The sequence below is a fragment of the Vombatus ursinus genome, unplaced genomic scaffold (assembly GCF_900497805.2).
Source record: "Vombatus ursinus unplaced genomic scaffold, bare-nosed wombat genome assembly UNPS02014772.1, whole genome shotgun sequence".
Lineage (NCBI taxonomy): Eukaryota > Metazoa > Chordata > Mammalia > Diprotodontia > Vombatidae > Vombatus > Vombatus ursinus.
In genome coordinates this window covers 22,329,923-22,343,300 of record NW_020954550.1, presented here as the reverse complement: position 1 = coordinate 22,343,300, position 13,378 = coordinate 22,329,923, and the positions used below count along the sequence as shown (strand labels likewise).

The 13,378-nt window shown below is 40.4% G+C and overlaps 1 protein-coding gene across 1 annotated transcript; it reads right to left on the bottom strand.

Moving 5' to 3' along the window:
- Window positions 1-507: 507 nt before the first annotated feature.
- ESM1 (endothelial cell specific molecule 1) lies at window positions 508-12,399 on the bottom strand. The gene is given in 4 exon segments (XM_027863534.1): window positions 508-2,113; window positions 6,946-7,092; window positions 11,793-12,134; window positions 12,137-12,399. Coding segments are annotated over 4 exon segments (726 nt in total). The 5' UTR covers window positions 12,273-12,399; the 3' UTR covers window positions 508-2,012.
- Between the last annotated feature and the right edge of the window lie 979 nt (window positions 12,400-13,378).

The window sequence follows — 13,378 nt, the reverse complement described above, 5'->3', positions numbered from 1 at the left end:
GCCTTCATGGTGATTGGAACAAATTATTGGAATGAGGGGAGTGAATATATACAGCAAGTGATTCCATGAGAGGGAGAACATTAACAATTAGGAGGCTCAGGAAAGCTTTTAGGAGGTGGTAGCTACACTGAGCCTTCAGGGCAGAGGGGACAAGAGATACCGGACTCATTGGCTTGGCTGGGATGTAGACAAGACAAGGAAGGCTTGGCTAAAGATAGATTGTCAAAGTCTTTATAAATGCCAAACAGAGACATTTCTATTTTAGCCTGCTGGGAAAGAGTCAATGAAAATTATTAAATAGGAGAGTGATATAGTGTGACCTATATTTCAGGAACATTAATTTAGGAGCTTTGTGGTGGCTGGATAAGAGACCTATCGGGTCATTTTAATATTGTAATAGTCCTGATGAGATGTGAGAGGGCTGGGTTGAGTAGAACAATACTAAATCAATAGCAGACCCACAATAATAGCAGTTTTTTTTTATTGAACAATAATAAACATGTCCTTTTAAAAACAAAAATCAAACAGCTTATTAGGTTTACATTCAAAGACCCCATCTCTCATTCACAACTCTGGCATAAATTTAGAGCCTAAGATCTATGTAAATAGTAAAATCATTTTTAAATAATAATAATAACAACAACAACAACAACAATAATAGCTCAATTCTTAACTTCAAATAAAATACCTTGCAAATATTCCTGGCCAGCATCTCATATAGCGGTGCTGCTTATGCTAGGATCATTATAATTGTACCCCAATTTCCACCATACATCCCAATTTTCCAGGTTTAAAAAACAGGCATCAAATCCCTCAAAATCAAAAAGTCAGCACATTAGCTAGTTACCAGCTTAAAATCAGCCTTCCTTTTGCAGCCTTGCTCAAGGAGTCATTTGCAGTTTTGAATTTGAATGACATTTCAGTAACAGTACATTTTCTGGGGAAATCTAACAAAAATTAATTGCCATGTGGCTGAAGTATTCGAGGTTCCACTTATGCTTATGACTTCTATTATTATAACTGCCATCTAGCCAGCAGGCTACTCATATTTGGAAAGTTAAAGCCGCCTTTAGGCAGCTCTCTCAAGTCTCCCACTACCATCCTCTGCACATAATCCATGCCATGATCACCTCCTCAAGAGAGGGATAAATATGGGCATACAAGGTGAATCATAGTAACATGTATCTTTATAAAAAAATATATAAATATTTACCCTTTCCCCCTAAACTAACAAAAATGTCTCCATTTCCTGCCTCTGAGGTGGAAACTAGTTCTTTAAAATCATTTCTAAAGCTGTTTCTCCCCTCTGTCCTAGAATCCTTCCATAAGCCATCTGAGTCTGTAGATAACATAAACAGTCCTTTAAAATGTGCTCCAATGTTACCCACATCTACACAATTTCATATGGGCAGCAGACATCCATCTCACTTATTTTCATTGAGTTTTCTCATTTAGATTTCCTTTTGTTTCTCTCAGTGTGAAAGAAAGCACTCAATCCAATTACAATCACTACATTGAATTAAAAGGCATCACAAGAACACACATTGGCATATGATATTTGCTGTCTGATCCCACCCCTTCCCAGTCTCCCCATCCCTCACTATTAGGCTTTTGGTATCAGTATCCATCCCAATCAAAGGACAGGCTGGGAGTTTTAGCTCTCCACATCTTTTCTTTGGCTGCCACACCTGAACACTGGCATTGATATCTTTCCTTTTAGTTCTTCATTATTGCTATATATCTATCAGATCTAGAATATGTCTAGTGTCCAAATACTTAGCAAGACAAATATCTAAAAGTGTCCAGCCATATGCATTTTACAGAATGTAAGTAATCTTTCTCCACCCCCACCCACCCCCACCCCCACTGGAGGCACACTGGATCACAATAGGTCTTCAGGAGTTAGGTTTTCCTATTGGATAAGCCAGATAGCTCTTGAAATGTGTGACTGTGCATTGAACAATCTTCAAGGGGAGTACTCATTTGGCTGTCCCATCAAATCACACCCAATATCAGCGAGGCTTTAGCCATTTCGTTACCGGAGGGTGAGCTGCATTGTTTTTCGCAAATTGTTCTCCGACGGCATTACCATCTCCAGAAGCCATGTCATGATCTGTAAGGTCGAGAACAAAAATCAGACCCAACTGTCTGTGGTACATTTATAAGTCACAGAGGTTTTTTGAGAAAGTTATCACTTTGTGCTTGAAATTCTCAATTTGTGGGAAAGCATTTGCTTATTCAGCCATGTTATAACAGTTGCTGGCATTCATATAGCACCTATGGTTTGCAAAGTGCTTTACAACTCCATGAAAGTAGCAACTATTTTGTTATTTATATTCATATCACTAGAAACTAGCACAGTGCCAGGCTCATAATAAGTGCTTCATAAATGCTCAATAATTGATGATCTCACTTGGTTCTCACAACAACCCTTGGAGGGAGATGCTTTTAAAAAAAAAAAAACAGATGAGGAAAGAAACGCTGTGAGAGACTGAATGATTTGCCCAGGATTATACTCGGCTAGTATCTGAGGTGAGATTTGAACTCAGATCTTTCTGTCATTAAGTTTAGCATCCTCTTGCTGCTCAGGCTTCCTAGGTATCTCTCTGTACATCTAGACACATAACTTTCATGGTATCTTCCTAAGGCAGGGTCATCTCCAGTTGTCCTGATCTATATCTTGCCCAGATGGCTCTGAAGGAGAGAATGAGGCTGGTGACTTTGCACAGCCCTCCCTCACTTAAATCCAATTCATTTGCAAGTCATGGCATCTCCTTCCTGATGGCACCATCCTCTTCAAGAGCAGAAGACAAACAAATCTTCCTAAGGGGCCCACCGCAAGCTAGAGTTTTCTATGGATGCTAGTTTTTTAGGCTAAATCAGCCTTAGAGAATTCAGAAGTAGTCTGAATTTTTCACCTTGGTTTCAAGTAGGGGCCAGACTAGATGACTTCCAAAATCCCATCCAGCCCTAAGAATCTATGAAGTTATGATAGTAGCTTATGTACTCTAAGGCTCTGAACTGAAGAGTGTCATTTTTCCATGTTCTTAAGCTCATACACCTTAAGCCTATCTACAATTCTTAGACCACTCAGGCAGCTGTTTAGGTGCATAGAGACATTATGCATGGTATCTGGCATTGGACTTGAAAGTCGGAAAGATCTGGAATCAAATCCTGCCTCATGTATCCACTAGCTGTGTCACACTGGACAAGTCACCTAAACTCATAGGCCCTCAGTTTCTTCATCTGTAAAAAGAAGGAAAACCAGGAATATGTAGCCCCCCTAAGGACTTAGTTCTGGCTATAAAGGCTTGGTTACTATGGAGAAATCAGTACCACTCAGTGGTATGATTCCTGAGAATTAGCTCACATGAGAGTTCCAGGAATTCCTGCTCTCAGTCAGAAATATATAATGCCATATGTGAGGTTTTCCAGTCGCATATGAACAATGAGCTTTCTTGCCCCTTTGGCCAAGCTAGGGAAATGCTCCATGGGAAAAGAAGAGGGAAAGGCTACTTAAGATTTGTAAATCTCCAAAAAGAGTTGTGGCAAAGGGTTCAGATGTTTTTCATTTCATTCATTCTTGGTCTCCAACCCCAAAATCAGTTTGCATACAAGGGATCAAGGTAGAACTAAAGGTCTTTGTGTAACCTGGCAAGGAAAGAGGAGAGTGAGACAAAACCCAAGGAAAACAGCTGCTCTTCATTTCCTATAGAGAATTGAACAAGAGGAAATGGTGTCTATCTTGCAGCATGAAGGATGTAGGTTAGACATACAGAAGAATTTCCTGTCATTGAGGATTGTTAAACCCTGGACTAGACTATATTGGGAGGCCATGGAATCTCCTTCTTTATAAAATGACAAAAAGAACAGGGGATAGGATTAGATTTTCATCTTGGTATAGCTGAGTAGAGGAGAATGAGCAAGAGGATCTCTCATGGTCCTTTCTGACCCTGGAATTTTATAAAAGCAAAATGGAAGAGAAATCTCCAAATAGTTAAGGGGGAAAAAAAATCTCATAAAATAGATTTTATTTGTGATTTTCCTTCATTTCCAGCCACCACCAAATGAACCCCTCCTTGTAAAACCGATCCACATAGTGACTATGTCTAATAGTGTATGCATCCATAGCTATCCTACTTCTAAAATGAAAGAAGATACGTACTTTCTCCCTGAAGAGAGCTCATATTATGTGCCCAATTTTTGAATCTATATTGGAAGCAATCTGACTGACCAAAATATTTTTAAATCACATGAAACATTGACCGTGCAGGTTTTGAGGGCTCTATAGATAAGCCATAAACATTTTAAAAGATTGAATAACATCTCATAATTTCAGCAAATACTTACTCCGTTTCTAGAGCCAAGGTGTAAACAAGAAAAAAAATCCTCTAAGTGAAATATAAATATGAAAGAAAGAAAAAAACAAGTGAGTGAATTCTCCTTCTTTATCAGCTGCTTTCTACAAACACTATTCCAATCCAATACTTCAAGGACATGTGATGTCCTCAGTTTGAGTTCCCTCCACCAAAGCACATTGCAATCCCTCTAATATTTTGAAAATCATCTTCAGGATCTGCTGTCACCAAAACATTTGAACACCCTGTGGTCAAACAAATTCCTTTTGCTCTTGGCTAGGCCAATCCTTAAGAAAGAGATAGTACTGTTGATCATCAGGCCAATACTCAAATCTTCCCAGATTCGTAGGATATACCAGAGTTTGTGTAGCATTGACACCCCAACCCTGTAGTGAGGGGCTAAAGGAGAACCTGACTGAAGAACATAACTTCATTTCTATGTCTAAAATATGGCCCTCACAGTTCATGCTCTATTAAGTTGGCCAAAATATTTATTTCTTCAAGAAAATATTTCAAGAATCTATTTAAATTTACCTTAGTTACTGACTCTTTCCCACACCCATTAATTTGAAAAAAAAAAATCCAATGGTTAAGAGCTTTGTGATTGACAGTTCATTTCAAGAGTCAATATTGTGCCTCCTTTCCAGTGAGCCTAGTGATATTATAGGAGAATGATGTGAATAAGTCAGAGGACACAATTTGCAGTGCATATAATTTTGCATCATTGTGCACTGGAACAGAAAGCACCTATGGTTGGGGAAATAGGCACATTTACCAAACACAGTAAGATAATAATAATAGCTAGCATTTGTATAGCACTTTAAGTTTACAAAGCACACTATATATGCATATATTTACATAACTCAGTTGTAATTAGTATGAAATGGAAGTGATCAGAAAATCTAGACTGACTTGAGATTATCTAATACTTTCATTTAAGGACAGGACAGGTGGCTTGTTAGTGAATAGACAAATTATATAAAATGAGCTGCTACTTTTTAAGAGAGGCAACATGACATAATGGATAGATTCTGCTTGGGAGCCAGGAGGACCTGCCTGGTTGAAGACTCCCTCTGATATTGGCTCTGTGGCCTTGTTTTTAAGGTCTTAGTGAACCAGGCAGCTCCAGCCCCTTGGAAATCTGGTGAAGCCCCTCTCAGAATAATGTTTCATTAAAAAAAATCATACTTAAAGGAAATGCTAGATTTAAGTTAGAAGTCAGTAAAAATAAAGATGTATTTTTTTTTCTTCAATCCAAGTTCTCAAGTCCATGGACCCTGGGGTGCCTACAGATCCCAGGTTAAGAACCCCTGCTCCAAGCCACCAATGAATTGCTGATCTGCATTAGCAATCAGTTTCCTCACTGAGAGGTCCTATGTAGATGAAATTCATTAATCAACTCAACAATTATCAAACATTTAATACGTGCTCAGTTTCCACTAACATAGTACTCTAAGATGAACGTGACCCTGGCTATGCTAATGGGTTGTGAGTTCTAGCTGGTCCCCCAATCGTCCTAGAAAGGATTTGGATGAGCTGACCACCCTCTGAGGACCAGGCTGGCCAAAACTCATTGCCAAGACAACAGACCGGGCATTCTTCAGAAAGGCTGGATGCCAGGCCACAGCAACATGGCTCCTCAACATGTGGGGATCAGTACTAGTAGAGGGAGTGCCTCTGCAGAAGTAATCACAGATTTTTAAAAGTCCTACAATAAAAAATAAGCCTACGGGCAGGACTCTGCTGGAAACTGGGAGATTGGGCCAGTGCCCAGACGTGCCCAATATATACGAAGTGCTTCTTTCAATAATCTCACTCACTAGTCAAACACTTCTTGCTCCCCCACCTATAGATTCTCAGGAATATGGACTAAGACTGGTCATTTCAAGACCGTAATTGAGCAACAAGGTGCTTTTTTAAAAAGTTAGCTTCGGGGCAGCTAGGTGGCACAGTGGATAGAGAGCTGGCCCTGAAGTCAGGAGGACCTGCGTTCAAATCCAGCCTTAGACCAAACACTTGATGCTTACTAGCTGTGTGACCCTGGGCAAGTCACTTTACCCCAATTGCCTAAAAATAAAAAAAATTTAAAAATTTTTTTTAAAAAGTTAGCTTCTACTATACTGGCTTGAATATTTCATCGTTGAAATAATTCTAAGTAAGAGATCAGGTAGGGAGTGACTTTGGCTAGTGAATATCTAAAGCAGTTCACTGAGGGATTTACAGAGCTTCCATATCCTAATTAGTGACCCCTCAAACAGGAGAAACATAATAATCAGCTGAGGATTAGTTTCATTCTCCACATGAAAAGGAAGAAGTTTTCTGAGAAATCTCTTAATGTTTAAACAATGTGCTTTTAGCCTTGCAAAAAAAAAGAACAAAAACCAAAGTTCCCCTTTTTAAAAACAAACAACAAAAACTAGCCTGCCTTCCCATTGGGTTACATATGTGGAGGGGAATACATAGCAACCACTTCTTTTTTCTACTCATCCTCTTAAAATAAATAGAAAATTATGAATTAGTAAAAGAGTGACTGCTAGATCAAGGACATGGTTATTCTGACTCTGTGAAATGCAGGGTCAGTTCTTACCAGAAGAAGGCACCAATCTCCTTTTGGAAGGCCTTGAAGCTTGGAAAAATTGAAATTTCAAACATTTTCCGGTAACTTTGTCACATACGCCAGATGAACATCTGCAGGTCTGTTTGCATCCCATTCCATAGGTACCATAAGGACATTCTTCAGGATTAAAAAAAAAAAAAAAGTTCAGTGGAGGGACTGATTTTCTCTACTCTTTAGCTGCTGTATACCCAAACTCTCAGTAGTTCTGATTTGAATATGAACCTGAATTTGGCTTAAACCTATCTAGTTTATAAGAGCTGATTTCCTAAAAAACAAAAAGTAAAATTCAAACTTAAATATTTCCCTAACGGATCAGAAATACCAAGCTTAGGTAATTCAGGTATTAATACTAATGGGGTAATGGAGAGCTTGGAGTCACAGGAACTGAATTAGAATCTGGATTCTGTACTGTCTTTCTAGGCCTTGGCTCCCTCTCTTTAAAAATTATGTACTTGGGCCCAATAACCTCTATGGTTCCTTCCAACTCTGGATCTGTGATCCTAACAGCCAACATGTGACCTACATTACCTCATTTGATTTTCGAAGTAACCCTAGTGAGGTAAGTGTTACAAGTATGATTTAGCCCCATTTTACAGATGAGGAAACTGAGGATAAGAGATATGACTTGCCTATGTTCACATAACTAGTAAATGTCCAAGGCAGGATTCAGACCTAGATCTCTCAAACTCTAAGGCCAGTACTCTATCAATTATGTTAGGCTGTTTCCCTTAATTACTCCTGTTGTAAAATTTCACAGAAGAAAAATTGTCAATATATAGCCATTTTCTCCAGAAAAGAAAAATGCATTTCAGAGGTGAGAGGAACTTCAGAGAAAAAGATCTCATTTTACAGTAAAGCAAACTGAGGCCCCAATGTTGGCTGGTGACAGAGATGGAGCTAGAACCTATGTCTCTTCAGTTCCAGTCTAATGGGATTTTCACTACCCCATGTTATACCTGCTGTTTTCTTTCTTCTTCTGAAGAGGAGTCAGGCTTTCCCTCTGTGTGCCTCTCTATCTCTCTTTGTTTTCTCTGTCTCTCTGTCTCTGTCTCTGTCTCTCTCTCTCTCACACACACACACACACACACACACACCACCTTTTTAATAGGTTAGCTATATGGAAAACCAAGAGAGGTGGAGGTGGGAGACAAATAACAGAGGGCACAGAATCACCCCCTCCAGCCCTCAGGCGTTATTAGAATATGGATTTGTACTTAGCTTTTGAGTATAGGGTTGGTTTACAAATCTAAAACTGGAATAGTCTCTAGGCATCATCTAATCCGAACCTTTCTTTTTACAGATGAGGGTGTCTTACAGGTAATAAGGGGCAGAGCTGGGTTTTGAACTTGAGACTATGAATCTAAGTTCAACCCTCTTTCCACCACATCACAGTCTACTTGCTAGTCAATTGGCAGGACATGGGAACTTCTGCATGGATATCAGGAGATTCAGCTCCAAAAGGGAGAAAGAAAGCAAGAGCTCCAACCCCAGATCTGCCCCTCAAAGAGCCAGATTTTTAAAAAAAAATTGCTCCCCTGACCCTTCCCCCAACCACTCACTGCTTCGCTTTCTCAGTCTGAAATGGGCACAACAACACTGACTTTACTTGCCTTACTTACACGCATCTAGGTGGCACAGTGGATAGAGCACAGGCTTTGAGTAAGAAAGACCTGAGCTCAAATCCAACCTCAGAACATACCAGCCATGTGATCCTGGGCAAGTAAATCCTGTTTGTCTCAGTTTCCTCATCTATAAAATGAGCTAAAGAAGGAAATGGCAAATCATTTCAGTAGCCAAGAAAACCCCAAAAGAGGTCAAGAAGAATAGGACCTGACTGAATAAGAACACTTTCATTCTTTCAGGAAAGTGATGATAAAGCCCACTGGAAAGCTAAAGCCCAATATAAATACTAAATAAGCTTTAAAGTTACCTGCTAATTACTATGCACACCTACCTAAGGGAAGTCTAACCTTGCTTCAAGGTCTTCACCTTGAAACAAGGAAACCCCTCCTGTTGAGGTGAAAAGAAACAAAAAAAAAAAAAGGTCATTAACTGATAAATAAATGTAACAGTCCTGAATTGGGAGTGACATAACCTGTCTTCAAATCCCATCTAGATTACTTAGTAGCATGTCCAACCTGTCTGGGCCATCCATAAGATGAAGGTGATGAAAATTGATTTTCTGATCCAAATTCTATGATCATCAACAAAGTGTTTCAAAGTGCATCCTTTTCAAAGGGTGACCAGAACTCTATAAAAGATTCATTTACTCTTGAATATTAGTCAAACAAAATATATAGGGAAAGGTGATTTGGAGAGGTATGAAAGACATCTACACAACTTCAAAAGAGTCAGGCTATATCTAATACACACAAGCAGTGGCAGCTTAAAAATTCGGTTGAATTCCCAGATAAGCTTTTTTTTTAATCTTCCAGAAAATGAAGTACAGCGCTAGGCACATAGTACAGAGATTCAATGACTACCCATTCGCCAATTGAAATTTTGGCCATACAGCATCAAACACCTAGATAACTAGAAATCTGGATCAGCTATCAGTTTTTATCTGGATGTTTGGGTTTGTTCAGACATAACCAAACATGAGCTGCTTTGGACAGCTGAAAGACTTAGTTCTGAAGGCAATGGAATAGCTTTAAAAATGTCATTCTAGGATGCTCACAAAAGTTTCCCCCAACCAATGTTTCTTGCCAGGAGAGAAGAAAGTATCCAAAGCAAAATTTCTCTAGAATCTGAAGGATGCCTGAAAGAGGAATCCTAAAAATCTCTTTATAACCAGCATTGATCAACAGCTATTACATCAATCCAGTGGAATAGCTGCTTGCTGCAAGAATTTGGAATCTCTGCAACTTGCCTCTTTACCCATATGTGAGCATACAGCTAAAAAGACCTTTTCATGCCAGAAGAAAAGCAATCTATAGCCTATAGCTCACTATATTGTAAGTATGATTGTGTTAACCACTTCCCCTGTAATTTCCTTGCAAGAAGTCTTGGTCTTTTTGGCTGATAAGACATACTATTTACAGAAAACTTGATCCTATTCAAACCAAAGTTCTCTGTGTGTGTGTGTGTGTGTGTGTGTGTGTGTGTGTGTGAGAGAGAGAGAGAGAGAGAGAGAGAGAGAGAGAGAGAGAGAGAGAGAGAGAGAGAGAATTTGCCAAATAAGTAAGATATTGCATTAAGTTCCATCATTCCTACTGTTTCAGATTGGCTACACTGGTATATATTAATGGTAACCACAACAATAATAATAACAACAGCCACTTAGAATTTCAAACATACATTTCCTAGTTCTTGGCATTTTCTGTGAGTGAGAAAGTTGTTCATTTCTAAATTATATTTAAATATTGGGGAATTATTAGATAAGCTTAAACATCTCAATACCAGATGGCAGCATTCTTTTTTAAAAGGTACAATTTCATTACAAATGCATTTAAATGAGGGAATTGATAAGAAATATACCAAATGTTTTAGAGTTTTCATTAAAAATAAAGCTTTCTTTAATTTGTAAACTTGATCACTTTTTAGCTCTTTCCACCTACTAGGTGTTTTCTGCTGCTGTCATAGTTCCTAAAGAAGAGAAGGGAGTTTCCTGATATTGTAAACCTTTTTAAATAAGCATTGCTTTTTTTTTATTAAAACTTGATTCAAAAATATTTCAAATTAAAAGCAATCAAGCTTTAATAAATTCTACTAACACTTCCCTTTTCTTTTAATAAGCAGATTCAAGGGAACAGAGTCTGTCCTACCAACTTCTAGGGCTGCTCTCTTGTTCCTGGTTGCATCTCTTTCTTTCCTTCAGATTTCATTTATCCTTTAATACCTATATATTGTTCTGAATGGTCAGCTCTGGTCTAAAGAGGACTTTGTCTTGTTTATCAGAGAATCCCTTTTCAAGTGTTTGGAATACTGATGGTTTCCCCCCACCCTATTCCTAAATCAGCGCTGTTGCTCCCCAAGGAATGTTTTACCTTGAGTTGTCTCCACCCTCCAACCTTTCCTGCTCAAAGAATCAACAATCACTAAAGCTCACTGCCTCTAGGGCAGGTGCACACAATATCCAAGACAAAAGATGAGCTAGTGTTTAATAGCTCTCCTAGGAAGTTGTTACAACCTTCCTTTGATGATATTTCTCTGATGTACTTCCTAAACTGAAGCGATCGATTACTCTGTGTGTGTGTGTGTGTGTGTGTGTGTGTGCGTGGTCAGCTTTGTCTTTGACCATTGTAGTGTCTTTTTGTGTCTTTTCTACCTAAGACGATTCCTTCCCTTACGTGTGTGAGCCTCCCACCTGATTCTTTGCTGTAAGAGTCCTTATTAAAAGTAGAGTGGAAAGGGCGGAGAGACTGGAGCCACAGAATCTGGGTTCATACATCTAACTCTATTTACCCTCTGTGTGGCCTTCAGCCGTTAACTTAATAACGACAACTAACATTTGTAAAGTACTTTACCTAGATTGTCTTATTTGATCCTCACAATAACCCAGTCAGGTATGAGCTAAATCTATAATATTGTTAACTCATTTTACAGATGAAGGAACTGAGGCTGATTTGCCCAGGTCTCATAATTACTACGTCTCTCTGGGGGTAGAATTCGAATCCAGATCTTCCTGGCTCCAAGTCCAGAGCTCTGACCACTATGCCACCTAACTGCTTCCCCTGGGGCTCAGTTTTCCCATCTGTAAAATGGACCCGCTGGCGGCCGAGGTCCCTTTCCAGTTTAAGACCTCCTTACGTGTTAGAAGTGAGCAGAGCCCTCCACCTGTTGCTTGGTGAGCCAGGCAAAGCGAGCCCCTTGTTTACCTTTGCAGATACCAAACTCTTCACCAAAAGCATCCTCCTGGTTGGAAAAGTGGCAGTACAGCCCCGGGCCGCACTTGGCGCCGTCCATGCCCGAGACGGTGCGGTAGCAATTCCCGCCGAGGTACGCGGCGCACACGCGGCAGCAGCCGCAGTCGTCCAGCACGGTTTGCTTGCAGTTCTGGCTGCTTTTGCAGTGGTTGGGATCGCAGTGAGCCGGACAATCCACCGCGTACCTGTTTCTGCCCCCGGCCGCCTCCAGGTGCGCAGGTATCAGCAGCGTGGTCAGCAGCAGCCAGAGGCCCTTCATGGCTGATTCCCCCGGGGGCGCACAAGGAGGCTGACTCCAAGCCGAACTCTCAACTTAAAGGACCGCTGTCGGGGCTGCGGGGTGCAGACGCCAAGAATCAAAGAAGTAGTTGAGCATCGGGCTACAAGTGGATGAGTTTTATACGCTGGGTTGCCCGCACGCTTCGCCGTCATCAATTTCCTCAATCCGGCTGAGTTGTCCTCCTGCCAACCTCTCTTGCTTTAGTTTATGAAATCCAGGATGAAGGTTGGATTAACACGCCGCTGCCATCCAGGAATTGAAAAGCCCGAGCTGATGTCATCTGTTATGTTTAGTTAGTTGTTTTGCATGAGGACTAAAAACCCTCTCACATCCGTCTCAAATGCTCAAGGACGTCTGCAAAAGGGGGGGGGGGGGGGGGGGGGGGAAGAACGGAGATTGCATACCATCACTGAGGACAGGAACTGCTTTGACACAGGGCACCTCACAGAGCGAAGCTTTGTCTTGCAGAAGGAGCCCCTGAAGTCGGAAGGAAAATGATGTCTGAGTGAATCGCTGCAACCGAAGAAGCTGCACTTTAAAAAATGATACTGAGCATTTTGGTATTTGCCCTCAGTCGGTAAAGCATTTGTTAAGCATCCTCTATGTGCTAGGCATCCGAGCCAAACGCTAGAGTTACATGGAAAGGCAAAGATATGCCTTGATCTCAAGCAGCTCACAGTCAGATGTGAACTCATTTAACGTCCACAAGGTCACTTGGAAAAAGAAATGGTTATATTGTACCTTTTCGATGCTCAGAGGAAAAGAAATATTTGGTTAGGGATTTTTTTTTCTAGTTTTTACCCACCCTGGGTTCCCCCCCCCAAAAAAACCCAACTTATTTCCAAAGCAATTCATTTAGCATGTGTCTACCTATTTCTGTAGCTCTACTTTGCAGCTAAGATTGAACTTTAAAATCAATGCAAAAAAAGTCACAAAAGAAGTAAAATCCCTGCTGGCTTTGTTTCTAGGTTACTCGATTCTGGAAAAAACTGATCAGTTGGACTTCCACTGACCCAGAACTGCCTGGGGAGAAGACTAATCCATCACCAAGCCTGCTTGTCCAGTGACAAAACAGATTCAAAGTCCTTCCCCTCACCTTAGGGCATCTGTCAGAGTTCTTACTCAGAAATGCCAAGACCAGGCAGCTATCCCAAGAAAACAGAGGAGCCAGCAGGGAAATGGGAACACTGCTCCAGAGAGGGAAGTCCTGAGGAGGGAAAAACCTTATGGGCCACAGAACAAACTTACACAGCCTACG